This window comes from Mustelus asterias, chromosome 2, assembly GCF_964213995.1.
Source record: "Mustelus asterias chromosome 2, sMusAst1.hap1.1, whole genome shotgun sequence".
NCBI lineage: Eukaryota > Metazoa > Chordata > Chondrichthyes > Carcharhiniformes > Triakidae > Mustelus > Mustelus asterias.
In genome coordinates this window covers 79405641-79419547 of record NC_135802.1, presented here as the reverse complement: position 1 = coordinate 79419547, position 13907 = coordinate 79405641, and the positions used below count along the sequence as shown (strand labels likewise).

Here is a 13907-nt window from a genome sequence, read left to right as displayed (position 1 = left end):
GTTGTACGTCTCATGGTTCATTTCATACTGTTGACCCATACTGAGGAGTTGTTGCAGTTAGATCTCTTGATAGCTTAGCAAGTGAGCTCTTGAGTGTTCAGTTACTCCTAAAGTCGTATGTAGTGGCTTCTTTTTCATGCAGGAAAGCGCAGTCATTTGCAAAAATAGAGCGAGCACTCTTTGCCTTAACGACTAGCTTAGATACCTCAACACTCATTTATTTTCAGTGAAAAGTGTGTATTTCTCTTGAGGAATTGTAAAGAAATATCCACCTCCCTTTGACTGCTGCAGTAGGATTGTATTCTGCAATAGGGGTGGCACGGTGGCACATGGTTAGCACTGCTGCCTCACAGCGCCAGGGACCCGGGTTCAAATTCGGCATTGGGTCACTGTCTGTGTGGAGTTTGCATGTTCTTCCAGTGTCTGCTTGGATTTCCTCTGGGTGCTCCGGTTTCCTCCCACACTCCAAAGATGTGCAGGTTAGGTTAATTGGCCACACTGAGTTGCACCTTAGTGTCAGAGGGACTAGCAAGGTAAATACTTGGGGTTACAGGGATAGGGCCTGGTAGGATTGTTGTCAATGCAGGTTCAATGGGCTGAATGGCCTCCTTCTGCACAGTAGAGATTCTATGATTACTGCTTTCTTTTAAAACTATATTCCTTACTGAATAGAACAAAGTAACATTACAATTAGAATATATTTCAACTTCTCATTTTTGCTCAGGTGGGTCCTTTAACTGGAATACTATGGCCAACTGAGCCATGTCCTTGTTGTAACTCCGGGAACAGCTGACAATAGGTGTGACTCCAAGAGTGGAAGGAACAGGTTGTGACAATCATTTCCATTTCCACAGCTTGTGCTGTACAAGTGCCGATGGCTGCCAATGGAAGACGTGGTATAAAAAAAACTGGATCTTTCTCCATAGTCTATCTGAGCAAATGAGAGTTTCTGCTGGGCATGTCCACCGGTCTGCAGCAGGCAGCACTTGTAATACACACTGTCACACCCAGGCAACTCTTGTAAAAAGAGAAAATGTTGGAAAACACTTGGCAGGTCAGGCAGCATCTTTGGAGAAGGAAAATGTTTCAGGTCAATGACCTTTTATCCAAGCCACTGTTACAGAGAGTGAATTGGTTTTTTTCACTTGTACACTGAGAACTACTGAAACTTACCAGGCAACAAGGTAAAGTCGACATAGTCCCAGATGACCACAGGCTGCTCTTCCATTTGAAGAGGAGAGCTGACCGGTGGTGATTTAACCTGAGGATCACTACACCTCAGGCGAGGGATAAGGTTGAGAAGACCTCATGAATAACCTCAGCTGGTCAGGAATTGAACCCATACTGCTGGCTTCACGCTGCATCACTAACCAGCTTGTCCAGCCAACTGAGCTAAACCTACTGGAATAATGTACGACGTAAAATACTGGAGATCTGAAAAAACTGACAAAAAATCTTTGACTTGAACTCAACCTCCTTTGCTCTAGAGGTGCAGTTCTATTTCTATTTGAAAACAAGTTGTGCTACTGGACTGCACTTCAGCTTTCCTTGCCTGGAGCTATGCTGTTGCAAGTTTTAACTAATACAGGAAACTGGCCTGCCTGCACAGGGCTGCGAGCCAAAATTTCTCATCCTGCAGCACCTCTTTTTCGTGCATTCCTTATCTGCTTCCTGAATCAAATTTTTACCAGTGTGTGTGCCGCTTTCATTTTAGCACCCAGCTGTTGCAGCAGTGACAGCTGGCTGAGTGTCTGAATGCTTGCTGCGGTTTGAATGCTAATCAGGCCTTTAGTTTATATAAGGCAATACCACTGGTCTATTTTGAACCACTGTCTCATCAGCAGGTGCTGCTCTTGCAGAGATTTGGGACTTTTCAACACAAACAGCTCAAGTGTAAGTTATAATCTGGACTACCTGGAGTTGTTTAAAACCCCGCACAGAACTCTCTCATTCTCTGCTTGGTAGTGAATGGCTGTTACTTACTGTAGAAGTTACTATTTCAAGTGTGCTACCAGCAGTAGAATATGTTTTGCTTCTTTGATAGCATCAATGAGTGAAGGGATTGATATTCACTTTTAAAAGATCTTCATGTGGACAGATTGAATCAGGTAGTGCATTACATCATTGAAAAGGAAATTTAAAAATGACCATGTGATTTGTGACTCTTTCCCTGTTATCCTCTCGTTTTTTCCTACTCCACTTCCCAGCCCCGCCCCGCTTCCCGGCTCAAATCCAAGGTCTGTCCATACTCTGACCTTAAATTGTCTGAAGAGTTGAAAATGGGACTCAATACTGTGGAATTGTCAGTGAGCATCCCCGTTTTTGACCTCATAATAGTCATTGGTGAACTGACTAAAAATGGTTGGGCCTGGGACACTAACTTGAGGAAAGCCTGGCAGTGATGTCTTGGGATTGAGATGATTGGCCTCCAACAACCATCTTCCTAAATATGACTTCAACCACTGGAGGGTTTTCTCCTCGACTCCCACTGACTTCAATTTTACTAGGGCTCCTCGAAGCCACACTCTATCAAATTCTGCCTTGATGTCAAGCGCACTTACCCTCACCTCACCTCACCTCATCTCTGGAATTCAGCTCTTTTCTCTATCCTTGGACTAAAGCTGTAATGAGGTCTCAAACTGCCCGTTCCTAACAGAACCCGAAATGAGCATCAATGAGCAGGTGATTGGTAAGTATGTGCAGCCACAGTCAGTGGAGATACAGCTTACACTTGGTGCTAATGCTCATCTTCAAGTTCAGTGTAGTTACATGAAATAACTTGTATGCGGCAATATTTACAATTTTACCCCCTCAATACAAGTGGCAGCCATCATAACAACCGTCTCAAACTGATGTACAATTAATTTTGCTGGTTTTAATTTGGAAGCTACACAATTAACTCACCCAAAACTCTCTTTTTTTGCTGACACTAATAATGGATCAGTCCATTGCCATATAATACCCAATAGGAAAAATGGGTGATGACAGCCCCACATAAAGGACTGTGGTGAAATGTAACAAATGTACATTGAATAGTTCAAAATGTTACTTGCATACCCTTCAGCTTCTGTTAATGATAACCAATTCAAAGCGCAATCAAAATGAGTTGGAAAGGCTGGAGTCACTCCTTTTGGAACAAAGGAGATTGAGGGGAAATCTGATAGAGGTGTACAAGATGATGACACCTTCTATAACATACTAGGATAACATAGACAATGACAATGACTCTTCCATTAGCTGATGGTATGATAATGAGGGGATACAGATTTCAGATTTTGGCAACAGATACAAGAGGAATGTGAGGCAGAACATCTGTACGCTTAGTGGAAATGACCCGGAACTCGCTGCTTATGTGGAAGCAAAAACAATCAATATTTTCGAAAGGAAATTGGATGGGCACTTGAGGGAAATAAGGATTGAGTGGGGGAATAGGACTTTGTGGAATACTCTGGCATGAACCTGATGGGCTAAATAAATGACTCTAAAACCTGACCCCAGAAATTTCTAATGTGGCTTGGTATTTTATACATTGGTATGTAGTTGATATTAGTCTAAACTCCAAATAAGCTGGACATTCAGTGTAAATGATCTGCTTGAATCAGTGATGTTTTGGAAATTGCCCTGTGCAGTGTTTTTATAGAAGTAATTTCCGACCATTAGATAAATTGAAAGTTGTCCATTCTTATTAGCATTCTATTACAATTTTATTGTATTTTTTTGTGACTTTCAAATCCAAATTATATAAGTATTTAATTGACTCTAATGATCTTGTGTATAAGGCTAGAAATGATAACAGAACAAACTTTCTTATGGTATATCTATCCATTTTTAAACAGAACAGAACCTGCTTATTTTAGTTGGCTGATTTGATTTCTCTGTTAAAATGTCAAATACATTAAAAATCAATGAATTACTATTGTTGACTGTCATTTCCAGTCTGTATGCAGCTCCAGTTTATATAAATATAATTTAAAAATGATTACCTTTATCAGTACGACATGCACAAACAGAAACGTTCTTGCAGAGTGAATACTATTACTCCAGAAATTTAGAACTTAGCTGATTTCCAGAGTCAGAATATAAGCTTTGTTTACAAAAGCAAGATAACGTGACCAGATGCACCGTTCAAAGTTTACATTTCTAATTTCATGTTTTTCCTCAGCATCCAGTTGGTTCATCACAGCTCCATTCAGAAGTCGACTAAGGAGCTGCGGAACATGTCAAAGAACCGGGAAGCAGCTTGGCCCCTCTCCACGCTGCCTGTGTTTAACCCAGTAACTGGTGAGATTGTGCCACCCCTTCACCATTCAGATAACTGTGACACTTCTAACATGCCTCTCATGCAGACGCAACAGTGAGTGTTCCTTTATTTGATACATTATTAGAATATGTAATTTTTTCCTCTAATACCAACAGTGATTAAATTTGTATTTCTTGCTGCTGGAGAGTAGGCTGCACATTAAAAACTTATAACATGTTGGTGTTTAGGGATAGGCGATGCATTGCAGAGCATTGTTTCACATTCACGTGTGCCTGGGTTTTGTGGACTGTGAAAATAATTTTCTGAATTGCTGAGGTAGTAGCAGACTGTTTTTAGCAGATTCTTGGTTATTGCTGCCTCTCCTCCTGTCATGCTCTTGTAATTAGCTAGTTATTACTTCTTGATTTATTTACCCTCTTTGCAATCAATGTGTAAATATGTGGCATTACATAGAAACATAGAAGATCGGAGCAGGAGGAGGCCATTTGGCCCTTTAAGCCTGCTCCGCCATTCATTACGATCATAGCTGATCATCCAACTCAGTAGCCTAATCCTGCTTTTTCCCCATAACCTTTGATCCCATTTGTCCCAAGTGCTGTATCCAGCCACCTCTTGAATATATTCAATGTTTTGGCATTGAAAATGATTACCTTTGGCATACTAGAGCTAAACACTGACATTCAAATTTTCTATTAGATTATGTACCTTTGTTTTATGATGGCACAAAACTACAGAACGCAGATACGGTACTGACAGCATGATGACATTGCATGTTGAAGCATCACTTTGCAGAGCCGCAGATCAGAACACAGCTCAAACTATCCCCATTTGTACTATATGGGGATGGGTTGAGCTGAGGTCAGATAACTGAGGAAAGTCAACTATTGCATTTGACTTGAGAAAAATATATAGAATGGTTGAAGTGGAACTAATGCAGAGGACTGGGAGTAATTGTAAACTCCTTGCCCTCAGTATCTAGGCAAAATGGAGAAGCCATTAATGAAGGCTGGGATATTGCAAGGACAGTAAAATATAGGCCTTAGAGAAGTTGTGCTATGGATTTACATGTTTGGAGCATTGTTTAAGTCTGATCATGTCACTCTGAAAAAGAGGTATATAAATTGGAAAGGACACAGAAAAACTAGCACAATCCCATTTTAGATCATGAGGAAACATTAAAGAAGCTGAAGCTGTACTTTGCCTAAAGACAAATGAGAGGATCTTATTCATGTACAAGGACTATTAAACCGTGCAGATAAAGTAAATGCACAATATTTCTTCAAAGTAAACCAAGTAAATTTAAATGGTTATAGTATATAACTCCTTTATTGAAAGAGAGAGAACTTTTGAAATGAGTTGCTGGTCTGGAATGCAGTGACAAAAGCATTAAGATAATTCCAAATGTGTTTGGATGTTGTAATGGAAGAATTAGAGATGAGAGGGAAGAGTGTTAGTGATCAAATTGGCCATTTCTGATCTTTGACTTTTCTTACTTTTATCTGCAGCAAGTTAAGGTAAGGAAGCAAAATCGGAGGGAATACACCAGTAGGACTCGGTCTCTGACCACCCAGATAGGCCAGAGCAGTGTTGACAGTGGGGAGCAGATGTGTGACAATCATCTTCCCCTTTCAGATATAGTAGATTCTCATGGGAAACAAACAGAAAGGGGAAACAAATTATGGTCAGATTTCTTTGACCTCGCACACGGCTAGGATTCTCCGGTCCCGCTGCAGTGAATGAAGTTTTGGCTGAGTGTTAAATTCAACGTTCTTACTGGCAGCAGGGACGTTCATACGGCATTGGAGAATTCTGGCCAACATTGTTATTGTCTCAAAAAAAAAGACCAAACTATGATTTAATTACTGTAACTAAGATTTATTTCAAGTTTTCCATTAACTACATCATTAATAAAGAAAAAACCTTTGAAATCCAGTCAAGTGAACAATGTAATTTTAATAACATTGGCTGAAATAATTGACTGTTAGTAGAGAGTGCTTTGTATTTATATGGTCTCTGTCCCGTTAATAACAATATAATGATACATTCAGAAGTAAAAACAAAGATTGGAGGAATAGAAACTGACTTAAAGACAAAAAGGTCATCCTTCAGAGCAAATGCAGAATTGGATTCCAATTCAGTTTTGTCTTACTGTTGTGTCTTGTCTTTGCAGGAATCACCCATTACAGACCCAGCTGCCCCAGCAGCAAGATGCAGGTCAGTATCCACCATCTCTCTCGCCAGCCATCCCTTGCTCAAACCACTATCACATTGACTATCATGCAACATGATTTAAGGATAACTGTAGAAGAAAGCCTTCTGCTGAAAGTGTATTTTTTATTTAATAAATGTCTGTGTAACACTTGGTATTACATTACAATCAAAATACTTTGGCTCAAATATTGCATGTTGGACAAGCGATAGTACTGTTATGTCAGTATACAGGGGAGTAAGACTCTTGGAAAATACGTTTCATCCAGTGCTGTCATAAAGGCCCATTCCATTATTGTGCATGTTAATATAACCAGAACAAATCCATCGCTAATTTGCAGCAGATGTTTTTCTTGTCAAAGTGAGTCCAGTCTTATCAGAAGGAAAAAAGCTTAACATGGGTAATTCTTAATTCATAATCAAATCTTTTACTTCTTCATTCTTGCTTTCCTGATTGGAGGAGAATTTTATATGACGACATTTCTGCAATTTGAGGCAAGTACAAACCACTGCAAAGATTTTATTTAGAAAGACATTTGAGTTATTTTTATTTTTAATTGCTCGCCATTAAAGCCAAGTACCAGCCACGGGGTAAACAGTTGATTGGAACAAAGGTGATTAAAAGCTTCATGGCATGTATATACTCCTATTGAATTGCCAACATGCCGCAGGTTTAGGTTTTGTTGCGTTTTGATTTTTTTTGTTTCAGGAAAGATACAATAGCATTTACTTATTCACTTTGTAAATAAACCTTTCCTCCTCTTTCTCCTCGCTATGCCAACCCTTGGCAACATCATCCAACAGTACAACGTCAGATTCCAAATGTATGATGACGACAGCTCTACCTAAACACCATCACTCTTGGTCCTTTCCTTGTCTCTGATATGCCATGCTGTTTATCAAACAGCCAGTATTGGACAATGTGAAATTTTTCTTCCGTTGAATATTAGAAAACCATTGCCTTTGGTCCCAATCACAACCTCTATTCACCAATTCCATTCCTCTTCCTAGTTATTGTAAGGCACAAACAGAATGGATGTGAAATTCATGTGCCTTGACTTTTGGATGTTGGGGCTGTGATTCACGGTGTGCCTGTACTGGTTCACATTGAGGTGGGGACTAAATTTACCTCAACTTCATCAGAATGATTTTATATGCTTCTTCCTCCATGAGCAGTGCTGCTCTCTCCTCCTCCTCCTATCTGTAAACTTTACACACAGCAAGAAGCCCAGGGAGTGTTTTTACTCACTGTCTCACAGCGCCCGGGACCCGGGTTCAATTCCTGACTTGGGTGAGTGTCTGTGCGGAGTCTGCACGTTCTCCCCGTCTCTTCATGGGTTTCCTCCCACAGTCCGAAAGATGTGCTGGTTAGGTGCATTTGCTATACTAAATTCTCCCTCAGTGTACCCGAACAGGCACCAGAGTGTGGCGACCAGGGGATTTTCACAGTAACTTCATTGCAGTGTTAATGTAAGCCTATGGTTGTCCTTAAGGTTAATCCCCCATCTAAGAACTAACACCGAAGTGCCCAAAGAGGAATACCTCGCCTTATAATCTGTAAAAAGTGTGAGAAGTGGTGTGACCTGCTCTTCAGCAACTTCTAGTGGTTAAATACAAAATAAATCCCTGACACTCACTCTAAAATCAACACATAACAATTTATTTATCCAATGAACAATGAACAAATTAACTAAACTATTAACAAACCGAATAAATCCTTTCCATTAATTATTCATGAATAAAACAAGATTCTAATGGTGTGCTGTTCCAATAAATACAATTCCCATTCAATAACAAAAATAGAATTTAGTTACTCTCTAAATCACAGTCAGGTTTTGTGTCTTCCGGAATATTCTGGGCCTTCTCTGTTGATTCTTCTGTCTGGAATTTCTTTCTTCTTCGATACCTTTGCTACCTAGATGGTGCTTTCTCTTAAGACATAGATGAAGCCATGAGAGCCAGCGATTCTCTCTCTCTCTCGGGTTGAGCTGTAATCTCTGACAGGTGGCAGTTGCTCTCGCTTTTTGTCCCACTGTCCCTTCTTTTATACCCGTGATGAGATATCAATATATCCCACAATTGGATTGGTCCTTACTTGAGAAAGGATATACTGGCACTGGAGGGGGTGCAGAGGAGATTCACGAGGTTGATTCCGGAGTTGAGAGGGTTGGCTTATGAGGAGAGACTGAGTAGACTGGGGCTATACTCATTGGAATTCAGAAGAATGAGGGGAGATCTTATATGTTTCTATAAGATTATGAAGGGAATAGATAAGATAGAAGCAGGGAAGTTGTTTCCACTGGCAGGTGAAACTGGAACTAGGTGGCATGGCCTCAAAATAAGGGAGAGCAGATTTAGGACTGAGTTGAGGAGGAACTTCTTCACACAAAGAGTTGTGAATCTGTGGCATTCCCTGCCCAGTGAAGCAGTTGAGACTACCTCATTGAATGTTTTTAAGGCAAGGAGAAATAAATCTTTGAACAGTAAAGGAATTAAGGGCTCTGGTGAGCGGGTGGGTAAGTGGAGCTGAGTCCATAAAAAGATCAGCCATGATCTTATTGAATGGTGGAGCAGGCTCAAGGGGCCAGATGGCCTACTCCTGCTCCTAGTTCTTATGTCCCGGGTTGTCAAAACCATCAGATTTAAATTTAATAGATTCTTGATATCTAAATGCCTGATTCAAATTGATTGGCTAAATTCAAAAGTCTGTTGTCTTGGTAAAAACTGCAACTTGGCCTTCCGATACAAATGTTTCAGTTTGGGTTCGCTATGTACCTGTGTTTTTTAAACTCTCGAAGCATAGAAAAAATACCACATTTTAAAGGGACCATGCAATGCTTTCTCCCCTAGCATTTTACAATTTTACCATTCTTACACCTAATTCTAACTTCCTACCTCCCAATTTACAATTACTCTACCCAACTTCGCAACACTTGTGAGACTAATAAATAAACTTTAAAACTTTAAAAAAGACATGTTCCAATGTGGTAACAATGGAGAATAGAGTCAAAAGTTAAAGATGGTAAAAGTTCAAGAGGGAAGATGGAGATGAATTTCACACTTGCATTCTAACAAGCGAACTCGTAATAAAAGTGATTTAAGAGTGATTTCTGAGAAGGTTAGTTCAGACAAGGGAAGATCAAAAGAAAAACAGCATCTCAAAGGCAGGTTCGCCCTACGCAAGGGAGTTGTTTTGAGACCTCAGCCCACAGCAGAAAGCTGTATCCAGCTGTGTCCACTCCCAACAAGCTGTGCCTGGAGGAATCCAGTTGTTTGTATTTTAAATTGGGAACAACCCCGATATACATCGGTGCCTGGTGTTGCTGGATTCTGCTTACAGTTTTAAAACCTATGGAATGTTGTTTGGGGAGGGTTAGCTCTGAGATTAGGAAATAGAGGGGTTTGGAACTGGGTAAATTTTAAGATACTTGTGTCGAGCCATTAATGTAGTTCAATGTATTTGTAGTTGACTCTTGTGCGTTTTACTGTTTAATAAACATTTAAATCATCACAAAAACATCTGGGACATCTTTCACTGGTCTTCGGATCTTTCCTCACATTATACCAAATTGTGAGCAGGCGTTCCAACTTTCTTCTCTGGATTTGGAATACCCAAGCATTTAACATCAGCTGTGCGCCGAATAAAATCATGTTGTATGGGCATCCTATTCTTTCTTTAAGGCAGGCTACCTCCTAAAGAAAACTACATAAAAGGATTGCTGCAATGGAAATTCTTGCAGACTGAACACAAGGGCAGACAGAAGGATCCGGCCTGATGGATGCATGAATTTTGAATCTTATTTTGCTGCACACTTGCGGGTTGGAGTGGGGTTTCATGGCACACCAGTGACATTGACAATTCTATGCGTCTCCAATTCTGGCCACTTGCACATCCCTGATTTCCTTCACTTCAACATTGTACCTCAGGCACTGGTATTCTCTCCCTAAAGCCACTCCCACCCCACCACCCCTTTCCTCATTTAAGCTATTGCTTAAAACCTGCATGCTTGACTCAGTTTTTGGTTCACCTGTCCTAATTTCTCCACGTGGTTTTGTATCAAAGCTGCAGCACAGAGGGATTTGGGGGTCCTTGTGCATAAATCACGAGCTAGCATGCAAGTTCAGCAGGTAACTGGGGAGACAAATGGAATATTGGCCTTTATTTCAAAGGGAATGGAATACCAAAAAAGGGAAGTCTTGCTAAAACTACACAGGGCACTGGTTAGATCACACCTGAAATATTGTAAACCGTTTGGGTCCCCTTATTCAAGGAAAGATATGCGGGCATTAGGGGAGTCTAAAGAAGGTGACAAGATTCATCCCAGGTATGGGGGGATTTTCTTATGAGTAGTCGTGTAGGTTGGGCCTGTATTCATTGGAGTTTAGAATGAGAGGCTTATTGAGACTTGGGGGGGGGGGGGGGGGTTTGACAGGGTGCATGCTCCTTTTGGGAGAGTCTAGGACCAGAGGACATGATCTCAGGGTAAGGGATCACCCACTTAAGACAGAGATGAAGAGGAATTTCTTCAGAGGATAGATTCTTCAGTTCTATCCAAAAACTTATCCATAACAAACTATGATCAATCACATAATAAATGCCCTCAAGCATCAATTTACAAGGACAATTTCAGCTCAACTGTGCCAAGCAGAATGTTACCACTCCACCCTTGCCCTCAATGCCACAGAATTCTGTGGAATTCTTTACCAGAGAGGGCCGTTGAGATTGTGTTGTTAAGTATGTTCAAGGCTGAGATAGACAGATGGGGATAAGGCAGGAAAGTGGAGTTGAGGATTATCATAGATGACCTCATTGAATGGTGGAGCAGACTCAATAGACTGGACTACTTTTGCTCCCCATATCTTGTGGTTTTAACTAGCCACGGTTTTCGAGTTTCCATTAATTTTAAATTAGCAGAAAATCAAGCGCAGTGGCATTTAGGGTATCGTTTTATAAGCTTTCAACTGGGCTAGTGATATTCCACTTCGTGAAGAAAAAATATTTACTTTTGGTTAGCAGTTTACTAACTGTGGCTCAGTGGTGGAACTCTTATCTCTGCAGCAGAGCTAGTAAATATGTGAACGTGTAGTCTGGAGTGACTGCTTCACGAGGATACCAGTTTTCTTACATGTCTATGTTTTTGGGAGAGCTTACAACAGGTACCGAGACATATCTATTTTATAATCTCATCACACTATGTTAAATCTCAATAATTAGTGGCCAAGAATTTCTTCAGTGATACAGTAACTCTGACCATGACTGCTAGGGATGTGCCATTTGGATCTTTGAGCCTTTGCCACCATTTGGTATAATCATGACTGATTTATCTCAAGTAAGACATCACCATAAGAATTCCTAGCCACTGTTTTTAGGTTGCAGAAGCAATGTGCAAGGGGTTGTTCGTTGATAACCTTAGTTGATACTGTTGTGGAATATGACATTCCCTATGTACTCTATGAACGGTATGTTTTGTCTGTACAGCGCTCAAGAAACAATACTTTTCACTGTATCCCAATACATGTGACAGTAATAAATCAAATCATATTTGGGATCTTTTGCTTGTAATTTGGCCACAAAACTTTCTTTCTATGAGCAGCAAAATAATTGGTTAGCACGAGAAAATTAAGGCTAGATCTGTCAGCGGTCATATTAGTATCGCTACATTGGAACTCTTATGGGATTAAAATTTATTTTGGCGAGTTTGGCAACAGTATTGCTATTACGAGAAATAAGTTAGATCAGTTATTGCCTGTTCCGAGGTAGTTTACATTATTAAGGCAATCTTTGACAATTTCAGTTATGTTCAATTAATGAATTTATTCATCCATGTTTAGGTAAATGGCAAAGCTGAGGAAGGAAAACTGAATGAAGCCTTTACCTGATATTTGATTCCACTTCGGAAGGTTATTCTTCTTCTGTATACTGACCAAATGCATGGTTTGTTTTCACTGTGTGCTCATGTGCATGACAAAGTAGCTACAGTGTGAGCGTGTCAAGAATTTGATTAGTGTTTTACACTGTTCCAGCGTAACAAATGCAATATTTGCTTTTTGCACATTTTTAATTATATAAGCCTTTAATTTTGCTAGAAAAAGATAGTCCTTAACTTTGTATTATAGGTAGATGGGATTTTGTCATGATTTGCCTAATGTTGTTCAAAGCAACGGTCATATTGTGCATTAATAAAAACCTGACATTTTACCAGCAGTTTCACTAAATTGTTCACCTTTTTACTTATTGTATAATAGCTCTTGGTATGAACACAGCCACTCTGTGTGGTCATGGGGGCCAGAACTAATGCGGTTCCAGATTTAAAAGTCCAGGAAATCTACTGATCAACTACCGTCCCACTCCCTACTCTCCTTTCCTTCCTCCAATCCCCATTTCCACTCCAACCCCCACACCAAGCAATTGATGAAACAATACTTCTTCCTGCTGGTCATCTGACTTGCAAACTAAGCATCCTTAGCTCCTCACCCATCAGCAGCCATGTGATCTCCCAGGAGAGACCAAGGCCAATTCAGGAATGGAAAGAATTCTGGTTAATTCCTGTTTGATTAGCAGTCAAACAAGTTCCACAAGGTAGGTGCCCAGGAGGCACATCACTAAATTTACCCACATACCTTTTTATGTAGCAATATTAGGCATGTCCAAGAACTCATCCAACTTTAGAAAGTTTGATAAAACTGAGCAGAAAGTCAATCTCAGGATCCTGAATCATTTTGTCCAATCTTCTGTTCCCTGTTCTATATCCTGAAACTTAAGATGTTTCTGCTAAAACGGTAAGAAAATCTGAAATGAAAACAAAACTCCCAAGATGTTGGCTTTGATGTTTCAGGTGTAAACCTCTCATTAGAACTAAACCCTAAGGCAGAAGAGAACAAGGACAGGAGATTGAAATAGAATCAAGATAGAAACAACAAAGAGAAAATGTAAGCAGTACAAAGAGTGGGAAAATTTAATGGATGAATGGATTTGCACATCATAAGCCCACTGCTCAATACACCTGGAGAGTCAGGTCTTGCCCTAACATCCTTATACCTCAGCCACACTTTCCAACCGTGTCAGCTGCACACACAACCTTACACACCTCCTCAAACCTACATATATTCATCTATGATAGACGTAAGACCCAACCACATTGATATACAGTCAATTACATTCTGCCCTATCTTGCCCACAAGCGGCAGATGCAGCAAAGCACTAGCAGAGAACCAGTGTGTGTGCGTGCGTTTATAGCAACTTATCATCATCCAGGATGTCCTCAGCAGTGGCAGCAGCCCCGAAAGCTCAATCCATCTACTCCTCATGAGCCAAGGACTGTTTTGTATACCTTACTTTGGACTTAATTCTCACTCCTAATTTGTCTGAATGTATGTACAAGTGTTTTACCATTTCTTGCCTTCAGTAGTTTATAAATTCACTCTACCTTGAACTCAA

The 13907-nt window shown here is 40.3% G+C and overlaps 1 protein-coding gene across 2 annotated transcripts in view; it reads left to right on the top strand.

Moving 5' to 3' along the window:
• sgce (sarcoglycan, epsilon) overlaps positions 1 to 12668 on the top strand; it is a 55365-nt gene extending 42697 nt beyond the window's left edge. For both annotated transcript variants that reach the window (XM_078237675.1, XM_078237684.1), the window contains 3 exons: positions 4163 to 4354; positions 6432 to 6475; positions 12302 to 12668. In XM_078237675.1, the coding sequence (XP_078093801.1) occupies positions 4163 to 4354; positions 6432 to 6475; positions 12302 to 12318 (253 nt within the window). In that variant the 3' untranslated portion in view covers positions 12319 to 12668. The remainder of the gene's footprint in view (positions 1 to 4162; positions 4355 to 6431; positions 6476 to 12301) is intronic.
• Positions 12669 to 13907: the final 1239 nt, after the last annotated feature.